This window comes from Plectropomus leopardus, chromosome 10 (genome assembly GCF_026936395.1).
Source record: "Plectropomus leopardus strain MGB_pleo_1.0 chromosome 10, ASM2693639v1, whole genome shotgun sequence".
In the NCBI taxonomy this organism is placed as follows: Eukaryota; Metazoa; Chordata; class Actinopteri; order Perciformes; family Serranidae; genus Plectropomus; species Plectropomus leopardus.
In genome coordinates, this window is record NC_142185.1 from 33592315 (window position 1) to 33611235 (window position 18921).

The following is an 18921-nucleotide window of genomic DNA, read 5'->3' on the forward strand; positions in this document are numbered from 1 at the left end:
CAGCGGTTTACTTGTGGATTTGCAAAGTTGACGATGAAGTTGTTGATAGTTAGGATTAGGGGAAGAAGGCACATGGTATTTTGTGGATGCAGTGAATGCTGTCTGGCCATTTGCTGTCAGAAATAACACCACGACATATTCCGTCCAGCCGCGCTCTCACCTGGAGTTAGTTGTGCAGCAGTGGTTCATGCATACTTAAAAGGTACCTTTAGGCCTTAGAAACTCTCCTGAAAGCACTGTCAAGGAGGCTCTATTTCACCAGTTCAGAATGAGAAGGGGCTGTTATATCACACAGAGGCTCTGCATGAATGTGTTGGTTTTTTTCTTCACTAAAACCATCTTGAATATGTGGGTCAGAAAATGTATTTAACTACATGGTACAGAAATGTTTTTAAGTTCAGCCTACAGCTGTCATCAAAATGCATTTTTATTATTGCACTCTAACCTATAACTGCTGTGCAGTGTAAAACCAAATATATAGGCTATAGCTATATAAGCTCTTGTAAAGAGTGCAGCAATTACAAAAGCAAGGACTGCAGCAACCATGGCATTGTAGTTGTTGTTTGAATATTTCCACAGCAACAATGAAACATACTTGTAGTCTGTCTAAGTGGCTTAACTTTGCATTCTTTCATCAGTGTAGACTCGATGATGATGATGATGATGATGATGATGATGATTAAACACGTCACACAACAACTGAAGTCTGCGAGGGCTCAGTCTGCTGGTTAAAAGGGTGGACATTTTGGTTCAGCCACAGTCTCCCACTACAATATGTTGGCATCGCAGGAGTCAGGCTGAAGTATCTTTAATGTTACAATAAGCTCAACAGATTTTGGAAACCAGGGGTAACAAAAAGCATAGATCCTTGGGTTTAGACAGGAGTTAAAAAAGAGCAGCCAGGCCTCTATGGGCACAGAGGTAACACCAAAAGAGTTGCTCTGTCCTAGAAGGGAGGAACAAAAATATGGACAAAGACATATCAAAAACATAACTACAACCACACCGAGAGTCCTGGCTGCTTTCATCTCAGATTTTCTAACATCGAATGACAAAAAAATTAAGAGGAGGACATGTAGATTTCTTTTACACACATTTTCATAAAAGGCAAACTGCTTGTTTTACATTTGTCCCAACTTAAGTTTCAGTAGCATCAATTAATAGTTCATTCGTTTCTCACAGGAAAAAAATCTCGGAATGACTGAACCCTCTCCTACTATAATATGTTAGCATCACAGGAGTCAGGCTGAAGTATCTTTAGTGTTACAATGAGCTTAATAGATTTTTGAAACCAGGGGTAGCAAAAAGCATAGATCACTGGGTTTAGACAGGAGTTAATATAGAACAGCCAGGCCTCCAAGGATAAAGAACTGAGGCCCAACAAGCTGTTCTGGCCTGCAAGAATGGAGCAAAAATATGGGCAAAGACATATCAGAAACACAACTACAACCACACCGAGAGTCCTGGCTGCTTTCATCTCAGATTTCTTAGCAGTTACTTTCACTGAACCTTGAAGAGTTACAGCTGCAACATGAGAGCGCATGGCACGAGCCTGAGACACAGCCACCACAAATACTTTCATATACAGAACTACAATGACAGTGACAGGACCCAGAAAAGTCAAAATAAGGTCAACAACTCCTGCTATGTAGTTAATGACAATCACACACTCTCCTGAGCAGGAATTATACCTGCCTGGTTGTTTCAAGTTATCCTTTATGATGAGACTGATGTAGAAAACAGAACAAACCCAACAAAGACAAATACAGATTTTAAGTCTTCTCACAGTGACTCTGGCAGAGTAATGCAGAGGGTCACAAATGGCTACATATCGGTCAACTGAGATGAGCACCATGTTTCCTACTGATGCAGATGTAATAATGTACGATAGATACAGATGCAGGACACACATGATGTCACCAAATAACCAGCAGCTGTCAGTGAAGAACATAGCAAAGATCATGAGGAAGCCGACAAAGAAATCTGAGACAGCCAGAGAGAGGAGGAGGAGGTTGGTGGAGCTGTGGAGCTGCCTGAAAGAGGAGCATCATGTATTACTGTTAGTTGCTGTACTATGAATTGCAATTCTATTTAAATATTTAGCAGCTATAATACATTAATAAACTATAACAGCAGTATAAAATGTATAGATAAGCACATACCACAATCTGACATTTTCCTATCTGCTTATGCATGAACCATAAATATCTGTACATCTATCACTTTCATAAATGGATTCAGATATGTCACTACTTGAAGTGTGAGATGGAGATGATGACCAGCAGGTTGAGAGTCACAGTGAAAACAGAGATGAAGGACAGCAGACTGAAAATAAGCACAGCCTCAGTGAGTGGACGCTTTGGCTTCCTGCAGGAAGAGTTGAGGAGTTGTGGAAAGCAGAGTTCACTTCCTTCCTCTGTCTCCATCATCAGAGAAAAGAGCTGAGAGGCTGCTGAGCTCTGGCAGCGTTATGCCCAAACCTCTCTTTCTACAGAGGATTTATCTCTTAGTTCCACTCCATCCCATCGTCCCTTTAAGCCCCTGCTGCAGGTGTGGCCAGCCAGTCCCAAACTGAGCACCAAACAATGTTGTAACACTTTGGAGAGTTACATCATGTCAAGACAGCACAAACAATTCAAATTAGTTGCAACAAGAACATAACGTTTTCATGGGCTCATTTTCCAAGTGTTGACTCAGTAGGACAATACGCCCAATTTTACACAATTCTTTTGAAATCAAACTTCAAGTGTATCTCACAAGTGAAAGACATGATGACGGGTACTTCTGCATTAGCTGAGTTTTCTTTATAGATTTCGGTCTCTCCTCTGACAGTTCAATCATTTCCAACACGTTCTTGTCCCATATCTCGTTTTGTCGCAATAAATAAATAAATATAAATGTAATGATAAGAGCTGTATAGAAGAATCGCATTTATGCAAGCAAGGAGCCTCCACTGGTTTGCAGCTGTTTCTCTGTACTGGTGACTTGCAAACAAGATTTTTCAAAGTACTAGGAGAAGTTTCAGGCAATGCTTTTACATCTTTTAGGTGGGCTTGTCAGGATAACTACTATTGCTGGAACATATATTGCCACAGAGATAATTGCGAAAAACAATATTAGTGTTGTTGTGAGACCATTTTATGTCACTGATACAGTGATAATAGTGTGATAATAAGAGTACACATTTCAGAGAGCAACAGGCATTTAATTCTTACAAATATTTAGAGGCTAGAATGTGGGAAAAAAATTACATTACACCTATTAATATGTACAGGAAAGTTTAAATTAAATTAAAGCTGAAAGCAATGATGAAAAGGCCCTTGCATCCGAAGTATGTCGAGGTACTGATGGGACAATAAGTAAAGCGGTCATTCATGACTGTGAATGTCGGATAATGCGCACAGAGAGGTTGCACCCTGGAGTAAGCCATTTCACATGGTGTAGTACTTCCATCGGCAATTAGGTGGCAGTGGAGGGGTCACAAATTCCATGTCATCTTAGTGTACATCATTTGTAGACCAAACCATGTAATTTCATGTAAATCCAATAACAGTTGTCCCTCACGGCTTACATGGTCTTGTCAGTAGGTGGCGCTATTACAACTGGTGAATTTTGTCATACAGATGTGGTCAGGGCAGGACCCTTATCAAACATAAAGTTTCAGGCAGATCGGACAATGTACACCAAAGTTATAACAATGTCCTGTTTTGTGACTTGACATCAAAATGTTATGCAGCGTCTCGAGAAAACTGTCAAAGTTTTTGACGGATCTTTGATAACTTTTCCTCAGCAAGGGGTTGAGATTGGAAACACCAAAATTCACTCAATCGGATTATTTCTGTAGAACAAGAACAAATAAGTAAAAAAAACATACTTTCCTGTGGCCACTAGGTGGTGCTATTACAACTGATAAAATCTTCACACAGATGTGTTTGGGGCAGGTCCTTTATTAAACCTATGAGGTTTCAGGCAGATCGGACAATGTACACCAAAGTTACAACAATGTCCTTTTTTATGGCGAGACATCAAAATTGTACACCGTGCAACAGGAAAACCGTAAAAGTTTTGCGCAGACCTTTGATAACCTTTAATCATGAAGGGGATTATGATTGGACACACCCAATTTGAAATCGATCGGACTTATCCTGTAGGACAAGTTCACAAAAGTACGAAGCCCACAATCACCAAAAATCAGCACAGAATTGAAAATGGCCAACCTCCTGTTGGGTTTCGGGGGTGGATCCAAGAGGCTTTTTTGTGCGTCTGGGCATGATACATAAGTGTACCGATTTTCGTAAATGTAGGTTAAACTGGGCATTGGGTCTACACGTTAGAAGGCGCTGTGGAGCCATTTTGCCAAGCCTGTTTCTGAATTTTGGAAAGCAGCACAACAACTCATGTTAAAAAAACCCTTCCCTGTAGACACACACCGGTGCTTTCATACTTTGGCTGGTGTGCTGCCGGGATGGATGGCCTGGGAGCCCAGTGGTTTACTTGTGGATTTGCAAAGTTGACGATGAAGTTGTTGATAGTTAGGATTAGGGGAAGAAGGCACATGGTATTTTGTGGATGCAGTGAATGCTGTCTGGCCATTTGCCGTCAGAAATAACACCACGACATATTCCGTCCAGCCGTGCTCTCACCTGGAGTTAGTTGTGCAGCAGTGGTTCATGCACACTTGAAAGGTACCTTTAGGCCTTGGAAACTCTACCGAAAACACTGTCAAGGAGGCTCTATTTCACCAGTTCAGAATGAGAAGGGGCTGTTATATCACACAGAGGCTCTGCATGAATGTGTTGGTTTTTTTTCTTCACTAAAACCATCTTGAATATGTGGGTCAGAAAATGTATTTAACTACATGGTACAGAATTGTTTTTAAGTTTAGCCTACAGCTGTCATCAAAATGCATTTTTATTATTGCACTCTAACCTATAACTGCTGTGCAGTGTAAAACCAAATATATAGGCTATAGCTATATAAGCTCTTGTAAAGAGTGCAGCAATTACAAAAGCAAGGACTGCAGCAACCATGGCATTGTAGTTGTTGTTTGAATATTTCCACAGCAACAATGAAACATACTTGGGGTCTGTCTAAGTGGCTTAACTTTGCATTCTTTCATCAGTGTAGACTCGATGATGATGATGATGATGATGATGATGATGATTAAACACGTCACACAGCAACTGAAGTCTGCGAGGGCTCAGTCTGCTGGTTAAAAGGGTGGACATTTTGGTTCAGCCACAGTCTCCCACTACAATATGTTGGCATCGCAGGAGTCAGGCTGAAGGATCTTTAATGTTACAATAAGCTTAACAGATTTTGGAAACCAGGGGTAACAAAAAGCATAGATCCTTGGGTTTAGACAGGAGTTAAAAAAGAGCAGCCAGGCCTCTATGGGCACAGAGGTAACACCAAAAGAGTTGCTCTGTCCTAGAAGGGAGGAACAAAAATATGGACAAAGACATATCAAAAACATAACTACAACCACACCGAGAGTCCTGGCTGCTTTCATCTCAGATTTTCTAACACCAAATGACAAAAAAATTAAGAGGAGGACATGTAGATTTCTGTTACACACATTTTTATAAAAGGCAAACTGCTTGTTTTACATTTGTCCCAACTTAAGTTTCAGTAGCATCAATAAATAGTTCATTCGTTTCTCACAGGAAAAAAATCTCGGAATGACTGAACCCTCTCCTACTATAATATGTTAGCATCACAGGAGTCAGGCTGAAGTATCTTTAATGTAACAATAAGCTTAACAGATTTTTGAAACCAGGGGTAGCAAAAAGCATAGATCACTGGGTTTAGACAGGAGTTAATATAGAACAGCCAGGCCTCCAAGAAAAAAGATGTAAGGCCCAACAAGCTGTTCTGGCCTGCAAGAATGGCACAAAAATATGGACAAAGGCATATCAGAAACATAACTACAACCACACCGAGAGTCCTGGCTGCTTTCATCTCAGATTTCTTAGCAGTTACTTTCACTGAACCTTGAAGAGTTACAGCTGCAACATGAGAGCGCATGGCACGAGCCTGAGACACAGCCACCACAAATACTTTCATATACAGAACTACAATGACAGTGACAGGACCCAGAAAAGTCACAATAAGGTCAACAACTCCTGCTATGTAGTTAATGACAATCACACACTCTCCTGAGCAGGAATTATACCTGCCTGGTTGTTTCAAGTTATCCTTCATGATGAGACTGATGTAGAAAACAGAACAAACCCAACAAAGACAAATACAGATTGTAACTCTTCTCACAGTGACTCTGGCAGAGTAATGCAGAGGGTCACAAATGGCTACATATCGGTCGACTGAGATGAGCACCATGTTTCCTACTGATGCAGCTGTAATAATGTACGATAGATACAGATACAGGACACACATGATGTCACCAAATAACCAGCAGCCATCAGTGATGAACATCTCAAAGATCATGAGGAAGCCGACAAAGAAATCTGAGACAGCCAGAGAGAGGAGGAGGAGGTTGGTGGAGCTGTGAAGCTGCCTGAAAGAGGAGCATCATGTATTATTGTTACTTGCTCTACTATGAATTGCAATTCTATTGTAGTATTTAGCAGCTATAATACATTAATAAACTATAACAGCAATATGAAAAATATAGATAAGCACATACCACAATCTGACATTTTCCTGTCTGCTTATGCATGAACTATAAATGTCTGTACATCTATCACTTTCATAAATGGATTCAGATATGTCACTACTTGAAGTGTGAGATGGAGATGATGACCAGCAGGTTGAGAGTCACAGTGAAAACAGAGATGAAGGACAGCAGACTGAAAATAAGCACAGCCTCAGTTTGTGGACGCTTTGGCTTCCTGCAGGAAGTGTTGAGGAGTTGTGGAAAGCAGAGTTCACTTCCTTCCTCTGTCTCCATCATCAGAGAAAAGAGCTGAGAGGCTGCTGAGCTCTGGCAGCGTTATGCCCAAACCTCTCTTTCTACAGAGGATTTATCTCTTAGTTCCACTCCATCCCATCGTCCCTTTCGCCCTGCTGCAGGTGTGGCCAGCCAGTCCCAAACTGAGCACCAAACAATGTTGTAACACTGTGGAGAGTTACATCATGTCAAGAAAGCACAAACAATTCAAATTAGTTGCAACAAGAACACAATGTTTTCATGGGCTCATTTTCCAAGTGTTGACTCCGTAGGACAATACGCCCAATTTTACACAATTCTTTTGAAATCAAACTTCAAGTGTATCTCACGAGTGACAGACTGGATGACAGGTACTTCTGCATTTGCTGAGTTTTCTTAATGGATTTCGGTCTCTCCTCTAACAGTTCAATCATTTCCAACACGTTCTTGTCCCATATCTCGTTTTGTTGCAATAAATAAATATAAATGTAATGATAAGAGCTGTATAGAAGAATCGCATTTATGCAAGCAAGGAGCCCCCACTGGTTTGCAGCTGTTTCTCTGTACTGGTGACTTGCAAACAAGATTTTTCAAAGTACTAGGAGAAGTTTCAGGCAATGCTTTTACATCTTTTAGGTGGGCTTGTCAGGATAACTACTATTGCTGGAACATATATTGCCACAGAGGTAATTGCGAAAAACAATATTAGTGTTGTTGTGAGACCATTTTATGTCACTGATACAGTGATAATAGTGTGATAATAAGAGTACACATTTCAGAGAGCAACAGGCATTTAATTTTTACAAATATTTACAGGCTAGAATGTGGGAAAAAATTAACATAACACCTATTAATATTTACAGGAAAGTTTAAATTAAATTAAAGCTGCAAGCAATGATGAAAAGGCCCTTGCATCCGAAGTATGTCGAGGTACTGATGGGACAATAAGTAAAGCGGTCATTCATGACTGTGAATGTCGGATAATGCGCACAGAGAGGTTGCACCCTGGAGTAAGCCATTTCACATGGTGTAGTACTTCCATCTGCAATTAGGTGGCAGTGGAGGGGACACAAATTCCATGTCATCTTGGTGTACATCATTTGTAGACCAAACCATGTAATTTCATGTAAATCCAATAACAGTTGTCCCTCAGGGCTTACTTGCTCTTGTCAGTAGGTGGCACTATTACAACTGGTGAATTTTGTCATACAGATGTGGTCAGGGCAGGACCCTTATCAAACATGTGAAGTTTCAGGCAGATCGGACAATGTACACCAAAGTTATAACAATGTCCTCTTTTGTGACTTGACATCAAAATGTTATGCTGCGTCTCGAGAAAACTGTCCAAGTTTTGCACGGATCTTTGATAACTTTTCCTCAGCAAGGGGTTGAGATTGGAAACACCAAAATTCACTCAATCGGATTATTTCTGTAGGACAAGAACAAATAAGTAAAAAAAAAACATAATTTCCTGTGGCCACTAGGTGGTGCTATTACAACTGATAAAATCTTCACACAGATGTGTTTGGGGCAGGTCCTTTATTAAACCTATGAGGTTTCAGGCAGATCGGACAATGTACACCAAAGTTACAACAATGTCCTTTTTTATGGCGAGACATCAAAATTGTACACCGTGCAACAGGAAAACCGTAAAAGTTTTGCGCAGACCTTTGATAACCTTTAATCATGACGGGGATTATGATTGGACACACCCAATTTGAAATCGATCGGACTTATCCTGTAGGACAAGTTCACAAAAGTACGAAGTCCACAATCACCAAAAATCAGCACAGAATTGAAAATGGCCAACCTCCTGTTGGGTTTCGGGGGTGGATCCAAGAGGCTTTTTTGTGCGTCTGGGCATGATACAGAAGTGTACTGATTTTCGTAAATGTAGGTTAAACTGGGCATTGGGTCTACATGTTAGAAGGTGCTGTGGAGCCATTTTGCCAAGCCTGTTTCTGAATTTTGGAAAGTAGCACAACAACTCATGTTAAAAAAAAAACCTTCCCTGTAGACACACACCAGTGCTTTCATACTTTGGCTGGTGTGCTGCCGGGATGGATGGCGTGGGAGCCCAGTGGTTTACTTGTGGATTTGCAAAGTTGACGATGAAGTTGTTGATAGTTAGGATTAGGGGAAGAAGGCACATGGTATTTTGTGGATGCAGTGAATGCTGTCTGGCCATTTGCTGTCAGAAATAACACCAAGACATATTCCGTCCAGCCGCGCTCTCACCTGGAGTTAGTTGTGCAGCAGTGGTTCATGCACACTTGAAAGGTACCTTTAGGCCTTAGAAACTCTCCTGAAAGCACTGTCAAGGAGGCTCTATTTCACCAGTACAGAACGAGAAGGGGCTGTTATATCACACAGAGGCTCTGCATGAATGTGTTGGTTTTTTTTCTTCACTAAAACCATCTTGAATATGTGGGTCAGAAAATGTATTTAACTACATGGTACAGAATTGTTTTTAAGTTTAGCCTACAGCTGTCATCAAAATGCATTTTTATTATTGCACTCTAACCTATAACTGCTGTGCAGTGTAAAACCAAATATATAGGCTATAGCTATATAAGCTCTTGTAAAGAGTGCAGCAATTACAAAAGCAAGGACTGCAGCAACCATGGCATTGTAGTTGTTGTTTGAATATTTCCACAGCAACAATGAAACATACTTGGGGTCTGTCTAAGTGGCTTAACTTTGCATTCTGTCATCAGTGTAGACTCGATGATGATGATGATGATGATGATGATGATGATTAAACATGTGACACAGCAACTGAAGTCTGCGAGGGCTCAGTCTGCTGGTTAAAAGGGTGGACATTTTGGTTCAGGCACAGTCTCCCACTACAATATGTTGGCATCGCAGGAGTCAGGCTGAAGGATCTTTAATGTTACAATAAGCTTAACAGATTTTGGAAACCAGGGGTAACAAAAAGCATAGATCACTGGGTTTAAACAGGAGTTAAAAAAGAACAGCCAGGCCTCTATGGGCACAGAGGTAACACCAAACAAGTTGCTCTGTCCTAGAAGGGAGGAACAAAAATATGGACAAAGGCATATCAAAAACGTAACTACAACCACACCGAGAGTCCTGGCTGCTTTCATCTCAGATTTCTTAGCAGTTACTTTCACTGAACCTTGAAGAGTTACAGCTGCAACATGAGAGCGCATGGCACGAGCCTGAGACACAGCCACCACAAATACTTTCATATACAGAACTACAATGACAGTGACAGGACCCAGAAAAGTCACAATAAGGTCAACAACTCCTGCTATGTAGTTAATGACAATCACACACTCTCCTGAGCAGGAATTATACCTGCCTGGTTGTTTCAAGTTATCCTTCATGATGAGACTGTTGTGTAGAACAGAACAAACCCAACAAAGACAAATACAGATTTTAACTCTTCTCACAGTGACTCTGGCAGAGTAATGCAGAGGGTCACAAATGGCTACATATCGGTCGACTGAGATGAGCACCATGTTTCCTACTGATGCAGCTGTAATAATGTACGATAGATACAGATGCAGGACACACATGATGTCACCAAATAACCAGCAGCCATCAGTGATGAACATCTCAAAGATCATGAGGAAGCCGACAAAAAAATCTGAGACAGCCAGAGAGAGGAGGAGGAGGTTGGTGGGGCTGTGGAGCTGCCTGAAAGAGGAGCATCATGTATTACTGTTAGTTGCTGTACTATGAATTGCAATTCTATTTAAATATTTAGCAGCTATAATACATTAATAAACTATAACAGCAGTATAAAAAGTATAGATAAGCACATACCACAATCTGACATTTTCCTATCTGCTTATGCATGAACCATAAATGTCTGTACATCTATCATCTTTCATAAATGGATTCAGATATGTCACTACTTGAAGTGTGAGATGGAGATGATGACCAGCAGGTTGAGAGTCACAGTGAAAACAGAGATGAAGGACAACAGACTGAAAATAAGCACAGCCTCAGTTTGTGGACGCTTTGGCTTCCTGCAGGAAGAGTTGAGGAGTTGTGGAAAGCAGAGTTCACTTCCTTCCTCTGTCTCCATCATCAGAGAAAAGAGCTGAGAGGCTGCTGAGCTCTGGCAGCGTTATGACCAAACCTCTCTTTCTACAGAGGATTTATCTCTTTGTTCCACTCCATCCCATCGTCCCTTTCGCCCTGCTGCAGGTGTGGCCAGCCAGTCCCAAACTGAGCACCAAACAATGTTGTAACACTTTGGAGAGTTACATCATGTCAAGAAAGCACAAACAATTCAAATTAGTTGCAACAAGAACACAATGTTTTCATGGGCTCATTTTCCAAGTGTTGACTCCGTAGGACAATACGCCCAATTTTACACAATTCTTTTGAAATCAAACTTCAAGTGTATCTCACGAGTGACAGACTGGATGACAGGTACTTCTGCATTTGCTGAGTTTTCTTAACAGATTTCGATCTCTCCTCTGACAGTTCAATCATTTCCAACACGTTCTTGTCCCATATCTCGTTTTGTTGCAATAAATAAATATAAATGTAATGATAAGAGCTGTATAGAAGAATCGCATTTATGCAAGCAAGGAGCCCCCACTGGTTTGCAGCTGTTTCTCTGTACTGGTGACTTGCAAACAAGATTTTTCAAAGTACTAGGAGAAGTTTCAGGCAATGCTTTTACATCTTTTAGGTGGGCTTGTCAGGATAACTACTATTGCTGGAACATATATTGCCACAGAGATAATTGCGAAAAACAATATTAGTGTTGTTGTGAGACCATTTTATGTCACTGATACAGTGATAATAGTGTGATAATAAGAGTACACATTTCAGAGAGCAACAGGCATTTAATTCTTACAAATATTTACAGGCTAGAATGTGGGAAAAAATTAACATAACACCTATTGATATGTAAGAGAAAGTTTAAATTAAATTAAAGCTGCAAGCAATGATGAAAAGGCCCTTACAGCCGAAGTATGTCGAGGTACTGATGGGACAATAAGTAAAGCGGTCATTCATGACTGTGAATGTCGGATAATGCGCACAGAGAGGTTGCACCCTGGAGTAAGCCATTTCACATGGTGTAGTACTTCCATCGGCAATTAGGTGGCAGTGGAGGGGACACAAATTCCATGTCATCTTGGTGTACATCATTTGTTGACCAAACCATGTAATTTCATGTAAATCCAATAACAGTTGTCCCTCAGGGCTTACTTCCTCTTGTCAGTAGGTGGTGCTATTACAACTAGTGAATTTTGTCATACAGATGTGGTCAGGGCAGGACCCTTATCAAACATGTGAAGTTTCAGGCAGATCGGACAATGTACACCAAAGTTATAACAATGTCCTCTTTTGTGGCTTGACATCAAAATGTGATGCTGCGTCTCGAGAAAACTGTCCAAGTTTTGCACGGATCTTTGATAACTTTTCCTCAGCAAGGGGTTGAGATTGGAAACACCAAAATTCACTCGATCGGATTAATCCTGTAGAGCGTAAAAGTATAAAAAAACATAATTTTCCTGTGGCCACTAGGTGGTGCTATTATGACTGGTAAAAATTGTCATACGTGTGTTCAGGGCAGGACCCTTATCAAACCTATAAGGTTAGAGGCTGATCAGACAATGTCCTTTTTTATGGCGAAACATCAAAATTGTACACCGTGCCACGGGACAACCATAAACGTTTTGCATGGACCTTTGATAACTTTTAATCATGAAGGGGTTAGGATTGGACACACTCAATATGAAGTTAATCAGATTAATACTGTAGGAAAAGTTTGCAAAAGTACGAAGCCAGAAATCACCAAAAACCAGCACAAAATTCAAAATGGCCAACTTCCTGTTCGGTTTCGGGGGTGCATCCAGGAGGCTTTTTTTGTGTCTGGGCATGATACATTAGTGTACCGATTTTTGTAAATATAGGTTAAACTGGGTATTAGGGCTACATGTTAGAAGGTGCTGTGGAGCCATTTTTCCAAGCCTGTTTCTGAAACCACCAAAATATGAAAGTTTTTGCCAGGCTGGATGAGCGTACTACTTTTCATGAGTTTTTGGGAATGTTTAGGTCTCAAAAATGTGATTCATTGGGGAGAAAAATAATAATTCCGTGCATTCCAAGAGGTTCCACGCAGGATTCATGCCCGGGCCCCAATTACAGTAGGATAGATGCAGGAGTAGCCCAAAATCACTAATTTAATCATCCAATTTGGGAAAGCAGCACAACAACTCATGTTAAAAAAAACCTTCCCTGTAGACACACACCAGTGCTTTCATACTTTGGCTAGTGTGCTGCCGGGATGGATGGCCTGGGAGCCCAGTGGTTTACTTGTGGATTTGCAAAGTTGACGATGAAGTTGTTGATAGTTAGGATTAGGGGAAGAAGGCACATGGTATTTTGTGGATGCAGTGAATGCTGTCTGGCCATTTGCTGTCAGAAATAACACCAAGACATATTCCGTCCAGCCGCGCTCTCACCTGGAGTTAGTTGTGCAGCAGTGGTTCATGCACACTTGAAAGGTACCTTTAGGCCTTGGAAACTCTACTGAAAGCACTGTCAAGGAGGCTCTATTTCACCAGTACAGAACGAGAGGGGGCTGTTATATCACACAGAGGCTCTGCATGAATGTGTTGGTTTTTTTCTTCACTAAAACCATCTTGAATATGTGGGTCAGAAAATGTATTTAACTGCATGGTACAGAAATGTTTTTAAGTTTAGCCTACAGCTGTCATCAAAATGCATTTTTATTATTGCACTCTAACCTATAACTGCTGTGCAGTGTAAAACCAAATATATAGGCTATAGCTATATAAGCTCTTGTAAAGAGTGCAGCAATTACAAAAGCAAGGACTGCAGCAACCATGGCATTGTAGTTGTTGTTTGAATATTTCCACAGCAACAATGAAACATACTTGGGGTCTGTCTAAGTGGCTTAACTTTGCATTCTTTCATCAGTGTAGACTCGATGATGATGATGATGATGATGATGATTAAACATGTGACACAGCAACTGAAGTCTGCGAGGGCTCAGTCTGCTGGTTAAAAGGGTGGACATTTTGGTTCAGCCACAGTCTCCCACTACAATATGTTGGCATCGCAGGAGTCAGGCTGAAGGATCTTTAATGTTACAATAAGCTTAACAGATTTTGGAAACCAGGGGTAACAAAAAGCATAGATCACTGGGTTTAAACAGGAGTTAAAAAAGAGCAGCCAGGCCTCTATGGGCACAGAGGTAACACCAAACAAGTTGCTCTGTCCTAGAAGGGAGGAACAAAAATATGGGCAAAGGCATATCAAAAACATAACTACAACCACACCGAGAGTCCTGGCTGCTTTCATCTCAGATTTCTTAGCAGTTACTTTCACTGAACCTTGAAGAGTTACAGCTGCAACATGAGAGCGCATGGCACGAGCCTGAGACACAGCCACCACAAATACTTTCATATACAGAACTATGATGACAGTGACAGGACCCAGAAAAGTCATAATAAGGTCAACAACTCCTGCTATGTAGTTAATGACAATCACACACTCTCCTGAGCAGGAATTATATCTGCCTGGTTGTTTCAAGTTATCCTTCATGATGAGACTGATGTAGAAAACAGAACAAACCCAACAAAGACAAATACAGATTGTAACTCTTCTCACAGTGACTCTGGCAGAGTAATGCAGAGGGTCACAAATGGCTACATATCGGTCGACTGATATGAGCACCATGTTTCCTACTGATGCAGCTGTAATAATGTACGATAGATACAGATGCAGGACACACATGATGTCTCCAAATAACCAGCAGCCATCAGTGATGAACATTGCAAAGATCATGTTCAGGCCGACAAAGAAATCTGAGACAGCCAGAGAGAGGAGGAGGAGGTTGGTGGGGCTGTGGAGCTGCCTGAAAGAGGAGCATCATGTATTATTGTTAGTTGCTCTACTAATTGCAATTCTATTGTAATATTTAGCAACTAATATTATAATACATTTATAAACTTTAACAGCAGTATGAAATATAGATAAGCACATACCAATCTGACATTTTCCTATCTGCTTATGCATGAACAATAAATATCTGTACATCTATCATCTTTCATAAATGGATTCAGATATGTCACTACTTGAAGTGTGAGATGGAGATGATGACCAGCAGGTTGAGAGTCACAGTGAAAACAGAGATGAAGGACAGCAGACTGAAAATAAGCACAGCCTCAGTGAGTGGACGCTTTGGCTTCCTGCAGGAAGAGTTGAGGAGTTGTGGAAAGCAGAGTTCACTTTCTTCCAGGGGCTCCATTATCAGAAAAGAAGAGATGAGAGGATATGCTGCTGAGCTCTGACAGATTTGTGACCAAACCTCTCCATCTGCAGCTGATTTATCACTTTACACCACTTCATCCCATCCTCCCTGTTACCTCAGTACAGGTGTGGCCAGTTGTGACCAGCCAGTCACTGAGCATCAAACAATAGTTTGAACACTTGAGAGTTACATCATGTCAACAAAGTACAGGCAAACAGTTAGGAACTTCATATTTTGACTAAGACTCAGAGGAGTATATATATATATATATATAGAGAGAGAGAGAGAGAGAGAGACAGAGAGAGAGAGAGAGGAAAAGTTTTAACCCAAAAATGATCAGACTGAATTCAGCTACAAGCTTCAAGTTACTTCTGTGTCAGCACAGTTTCCTTCCTTCAGCTGGATTTCAGTCTGTCCTCTGACAGTTCAATCATCTCTGTTTGATATGTTGATTCCTCAGCTACCATTTGGGCTAGTCTTTGCCATACAGAAATGTGAAAGTTGTACGTCTATTGAATTTCAGTAAGTAATATGAAGTAAAAACATATGTAAATCATGTACAAACTATACATAAAACCTGTTAAAATAGCAACAATTTCATGTATTGACATATACATATGTCCAGCCTACATAAATATGTCAGACATATACTTATATATTTACAGGCCTGTATGTGTCATAGGTTTTATAAATAAACATAACCTCATGTTGCCAATCACATTTAAACACAGATTTTTTTTCTTTGTATCCATCGAAAGCCTAAAGATTTGTTTAACTAAGAAGCAGTAAAGAAAATGTGGCATAACTTGTGGGACACATAGCTACCTGTGCCCTGTTGGGACACATAGTCAGGTCTACATGCATGCTGATGGGACACATAGCTACAGTCACAATGTTGGGACACATAGCAAGGCCTAAATGCATCCTGTTGAGACATATTACTCCCTTCTCTCTTGGGAGACATGCTACATGCACCTATTTGGGATACACACCAACATCTGCCCTGTTGGGACAAAGAGCTACATGCACTCTTTTAGGACACATAGGTAAGCCTACACGTGCCCTGTTTGGACCATAGACTGTTAAAAAAAAAAAAAAAAAAACGACATCATGACAGTTCGACAGTTTGCCCAAAGTGTAACATCTGGATGGTTCCCTAGTGCCTGGATGCCTAAAGCCCGCCCCTTCATGATGGTGAATGGGACATATGCCAAAGGAAAAACTCAAAGTACACGCCAAATGAATTTTTCCCAGTGTTTTGGTATGAATTAAATTTGTATGAAAACAAATTGAAAAAAGGAAAAGAGGAATTACATATATGCAGACAAAGAGCTGTTTGTGGTTTGTAAGCAATGGGTTGACGCACCATAGTTAAGCCAGGGGAGGGAGGAGTGTAACTGGATATGTTTAAGGGCTTATTTAATTCATCTATGGCAGTGGTTGACCCTTTGTTCCTTTGACAGCACAGACCATTAATCCTAATCTCACCCAGTTTTGGGTGATCTTCGTTTTACCGCCAAGTCAGGTGTGATGAGTTTCATTAGTGTGTGTAAAAGGAAAATGGGGACGCCACAAGCTTGCACACTTTGTGTGTGTTTTTTTAAATAATATTTTTATGTGGCTAAATAATTCAGGGTAAAATGATCAGACTTCTTTTTTTACCTATCAGTATTGTCTAATTGTACGCTATTGTAATTTGTATTTACAAACCCCAATTCCAATGAAGTTGGGACATTGTGTGAAACGTAAATAAAAACAGAATACAATGATTTGCGAATCCTTTTCAACCTATATTCAGTTGAATGCACTACAAAGACAAGATGTTTAATGTTCAAAGTGATAAACTTTATTGTTTTTTTTATTTTTGCAAATGTAGCCAAGTTAGGACCCATGAGGGACTTCTGGTGTTAGTAAAACAAGCCAACAACGCCACCTTGGGACTCTCACCCAAAGAATGTTAATATATCTAATACCTGACCCTTCAACATTTAAAAAAAACACAGGTAGAACCACAAATGAATACAAAGGCATATGTTTAGAAAAATATAAATACGATCTTTTTTTTTTTTTTATTCCCATTAAAAAATAGTTTTTAAAACAATGATCTTTATTAATTTAATTTAATAATGACTGGAAATGTGCAAAACAGCTGGAGGTCACATGAGGTGGAAAGGAACACCACTACTTACATAGCAGGATTATCAGGTCAAACCTAAAAACAAAAATAGCAGCACACAACACATCTAATGAAAAACAGAAGGCACATCTAATGAAAAATAAAATCACAAGACAAGGCCTGACCAAATAATCCATGCAACCACAGCCACGGCCTCCTATACAGCCTGGACAGGAGTCCTTCAAACTGTTCCTGAGCAGAGTCTTTTTAGTTAAAACTGTTGTATTTCTAACCAAAAACAAAACTCTGGATGTAAAGCTAACAAAAAAAGGAAAAAACAACAACAAAAGGCAGGTAAAAAGACAAGGCAACAGTGGCCAACTGTAACAAAAACATAGCGTATTAGTCACCAATAAATAACAAACATCACACAACAGTAATGATAAAAGTAACAAACAATTAAGTTACCTCAGCTGTTCGCGACCTCACAACAACATTACTCCGTGCTCGTAATCCTCAAACCACGTACCCTCTGCACATTAGACACACCTAACGTAACAATGGCGCTCGTTGCAACACAGCATGCAACAGCTCGTACCTGCTCCTGACCCGGAGTCCTAAGAGACCTAGGGGAGCTCCCGCAGGTAATTTATTCCCCCCGGACCCAAAAGGGTTAACAGTTATTGGTTGGTGTAACCAGCTAATCAGCCGGTTACCGGTTACCCGTTTGTGGGCAAATAGTCCAACAGTTTAAGAACAACGTTCCTCAACGTACAATCGCAAAGAATTTAGGGATTTCATCGTCTACAGTCCATAATAACATAAAAAGATTCAGAGAATCTGGAGAAATCTCTGCAAGTAAGCGGCAAGGCCGAAAACCAACATTGAATGCCCGTAACCTTTGATCCCTCAGGATCACTGCATTAAAAACTAACATCATTCTGTAAAGGATATTACCATGTGGGCTCAGGAACACTTCGGAAAAACCATTATCAGTTAACACAGTTCATCGCAACATCTACAAATGCAAGTTAAAACTTGATCATGCAAAGCGAAACCCATTATAAACAACACCTAGAAACGCCACCGGCTTCTCTGGGCCCAAGTTTATCTGAGATCAACTGACGCAAAGTGGAAAAGTGTGCTGTGGTCTGACGAGTCCACATTTCAAATTGTCTTTGGAAATCATGGACGTCATGTCCTCCGGGCCAAAGAGGAAAAGGACCATCCAGACTTTTATCAGCACAAAGTTCAAAAGCCAGCATCTGTGATGTGTTAGTGCCCATGGCATGGGTAACTTGCACATCTGTAAAGGCACCATTAATGCTGAAAGGTACATACAGGTTTTGGAGCAACACATGCTGCCATTCCACCTACAAAACCTCAACGATTAGTGTCCTCAGTCCCCAAACGCTTATTGAGTGTTGTTAAAAGGAAAGGTGATGTAACACAGTGGTAAACATGCCCCTGTCCCAGCTTTTATAGAATGTGTTGCAGGCATCAAATTCAAAATGAGAGAATATTTTCAAAAAAATAATAAAGTTTATCAGTTTGAACATTGAATATCTTGTCTTTGTTGTGTATTCAATTGAATAAAGGTTGAAAAGGATTTGCAAATTATTGTATTCTGTTTTTACTTACATTTAA

The 18921-nt window shown here is 40.4% G+C and overlaps 4 protein-coding genes across 23 annotated transcripts; all 4 read right to left on the minus strand.

The window, feature by feature from the left end:
• Nucleotides 1–1216: 1216 nt before the first annotated feature.
• LOC148188580 (trace amine-associated receptor 13c-like) lies at nucleotides 1217–2473 on the minus strand. Of its 6 annotated transcripts, none has more exons than XM_088082758.1 (2): nucleotides 2254–2473; nucleotides 1217–2033 (listed from the first exon to the last, which is right to left on the minus strand). In XM_088082758.1, the coding sequence occupies exons 1-2, from the start codon at nucleotides 2427–2429 to the stop codon at nucleotides 1217–1219; spliced, it is 993 nt and encodes a 330-aa protein (XP_087938884.1). In that variant the 5' UTR covers nucleotides 2430–2473. The 6 variants fall into 6 exon arrangements, with proteins under 6 accessions (XP_087938884.1, XP_087938883.1, XP_087938882.1 ...); XM_088082757.1 differs by having other exon boundaries at nucleotides 2365–2429; XM_088082756.1 differs by having other exon boundaries at nucleotides 1217–2029; nucleotides 2340–2429.
• Nucleotides 2474–5700: 3227 nt separating this feature from the next.
• Nucleotides 5701–6957, minus strand: LOC121939343 (trace amine-associated receptor 13c-like). Of its 5 annotated transcripts, none has more exons than XM_088082764.1 (2): nucleotides 6738–6957; nucleotides 5701–6517 (listed from the first exon to the last, which is right to left on the minus strand). In XM_088082764.1, the coding sequence occupies exons 1-2, from the start codon at nucleotides 6911–6913 to the stop codon at nucleotides 5701–5703; spliced, it is 993 nt and encodes a 330-aa protein (XP_087938890.1). In that variant the 5' UTR covers nucleotides 6914–6957. The 5 variants fall into 5 exon arrangements, with proteins under 5 accessions (XP_087938890.1, XP_087938889.1, XP_087938892.1 ...); XM_088082763.1 differs by having other exon boundaries at nucleotides 5701–6513; nucleotides 6824–6913; XM_088082766.1 differs by having other exon boundaries at nucleotides 6849–6910.
• A 2778-nt stretch (nucleotides 6958–9735) lies between these two features.
• LOC148188581 (trace amine-associated receptor 13c-like) lies at nucleotides 9736–10993 on the minus strand. Of its 5 annotated transcripts, none has more exons than XM_088082770.1 (2): nucleotides 10774–10993; nucleotides 9736–10552 (listed from the first exon to the last, which is right to left on the minus strand). In XM_088082770.1, exons 1-2 carry the CDS (start codon nucleotides 10947–10949, stop codon nucleotides 9736–9738), a joined length of 993 nt encoding a protein of 330 aa, XP_087938896.1. In that variant the 5' UTR covers nucleotides 10950–10993. The 5 variants fall into 5 exon arrangements, with proteins under 5 accessions (XP_087938896.1, XP_087938894.1, XP_087938898.1 ...); XM_088082768.1 differs by having other exon boundaries at nucleotides 9736–10548; nucleotides 10860–10949; XM_088082772.1 differs by having other exon boundaries at nucleotides 10885–10946.
• A 2952-nt stretch (nucleotides 10994–13945) lies between these two features.
• On the minus strand, nucleotides 13946–15284 carry LOC121947731 (trace amine-associated receptor 13c-like). 7 transcript variants are annotated; one of them, XM_088082779.1, is made up of 2 exons: nucleotides 15274–15284; nucleotides 13946–14762 (listed from the first exon to the last, which is right to left on the minus strand). In XM_088082779.1, the coding sequence occupies exon 2, from the start codon at nucleotides 14690–14692 to the stop codon at nucleotides 13946–13948; it is 747 nt and encodes a 248-aa protein (XP_087938905.1). In that variant the 5' UTR covers nucleotides 14693–14762; nucleotides 15274–15284. The 7 variants fall into 7 exon arrangements, with proteins under 7 accessions (XP_087938905.1, XP_042348754.2, XP_087938902.1 ...); XM_042492820.2 differs by lacking the exon at nucleotides 15274–15284 and adding an exon at nucleotides 14983–15208; XM_088082776.1 differs by lacking the exon at nucleotides 15274–15284 and adding an exon at nucleotides 15094–15155.
• Nucleotides 15285–18921: the final 3637 nt, after the last annotated feature.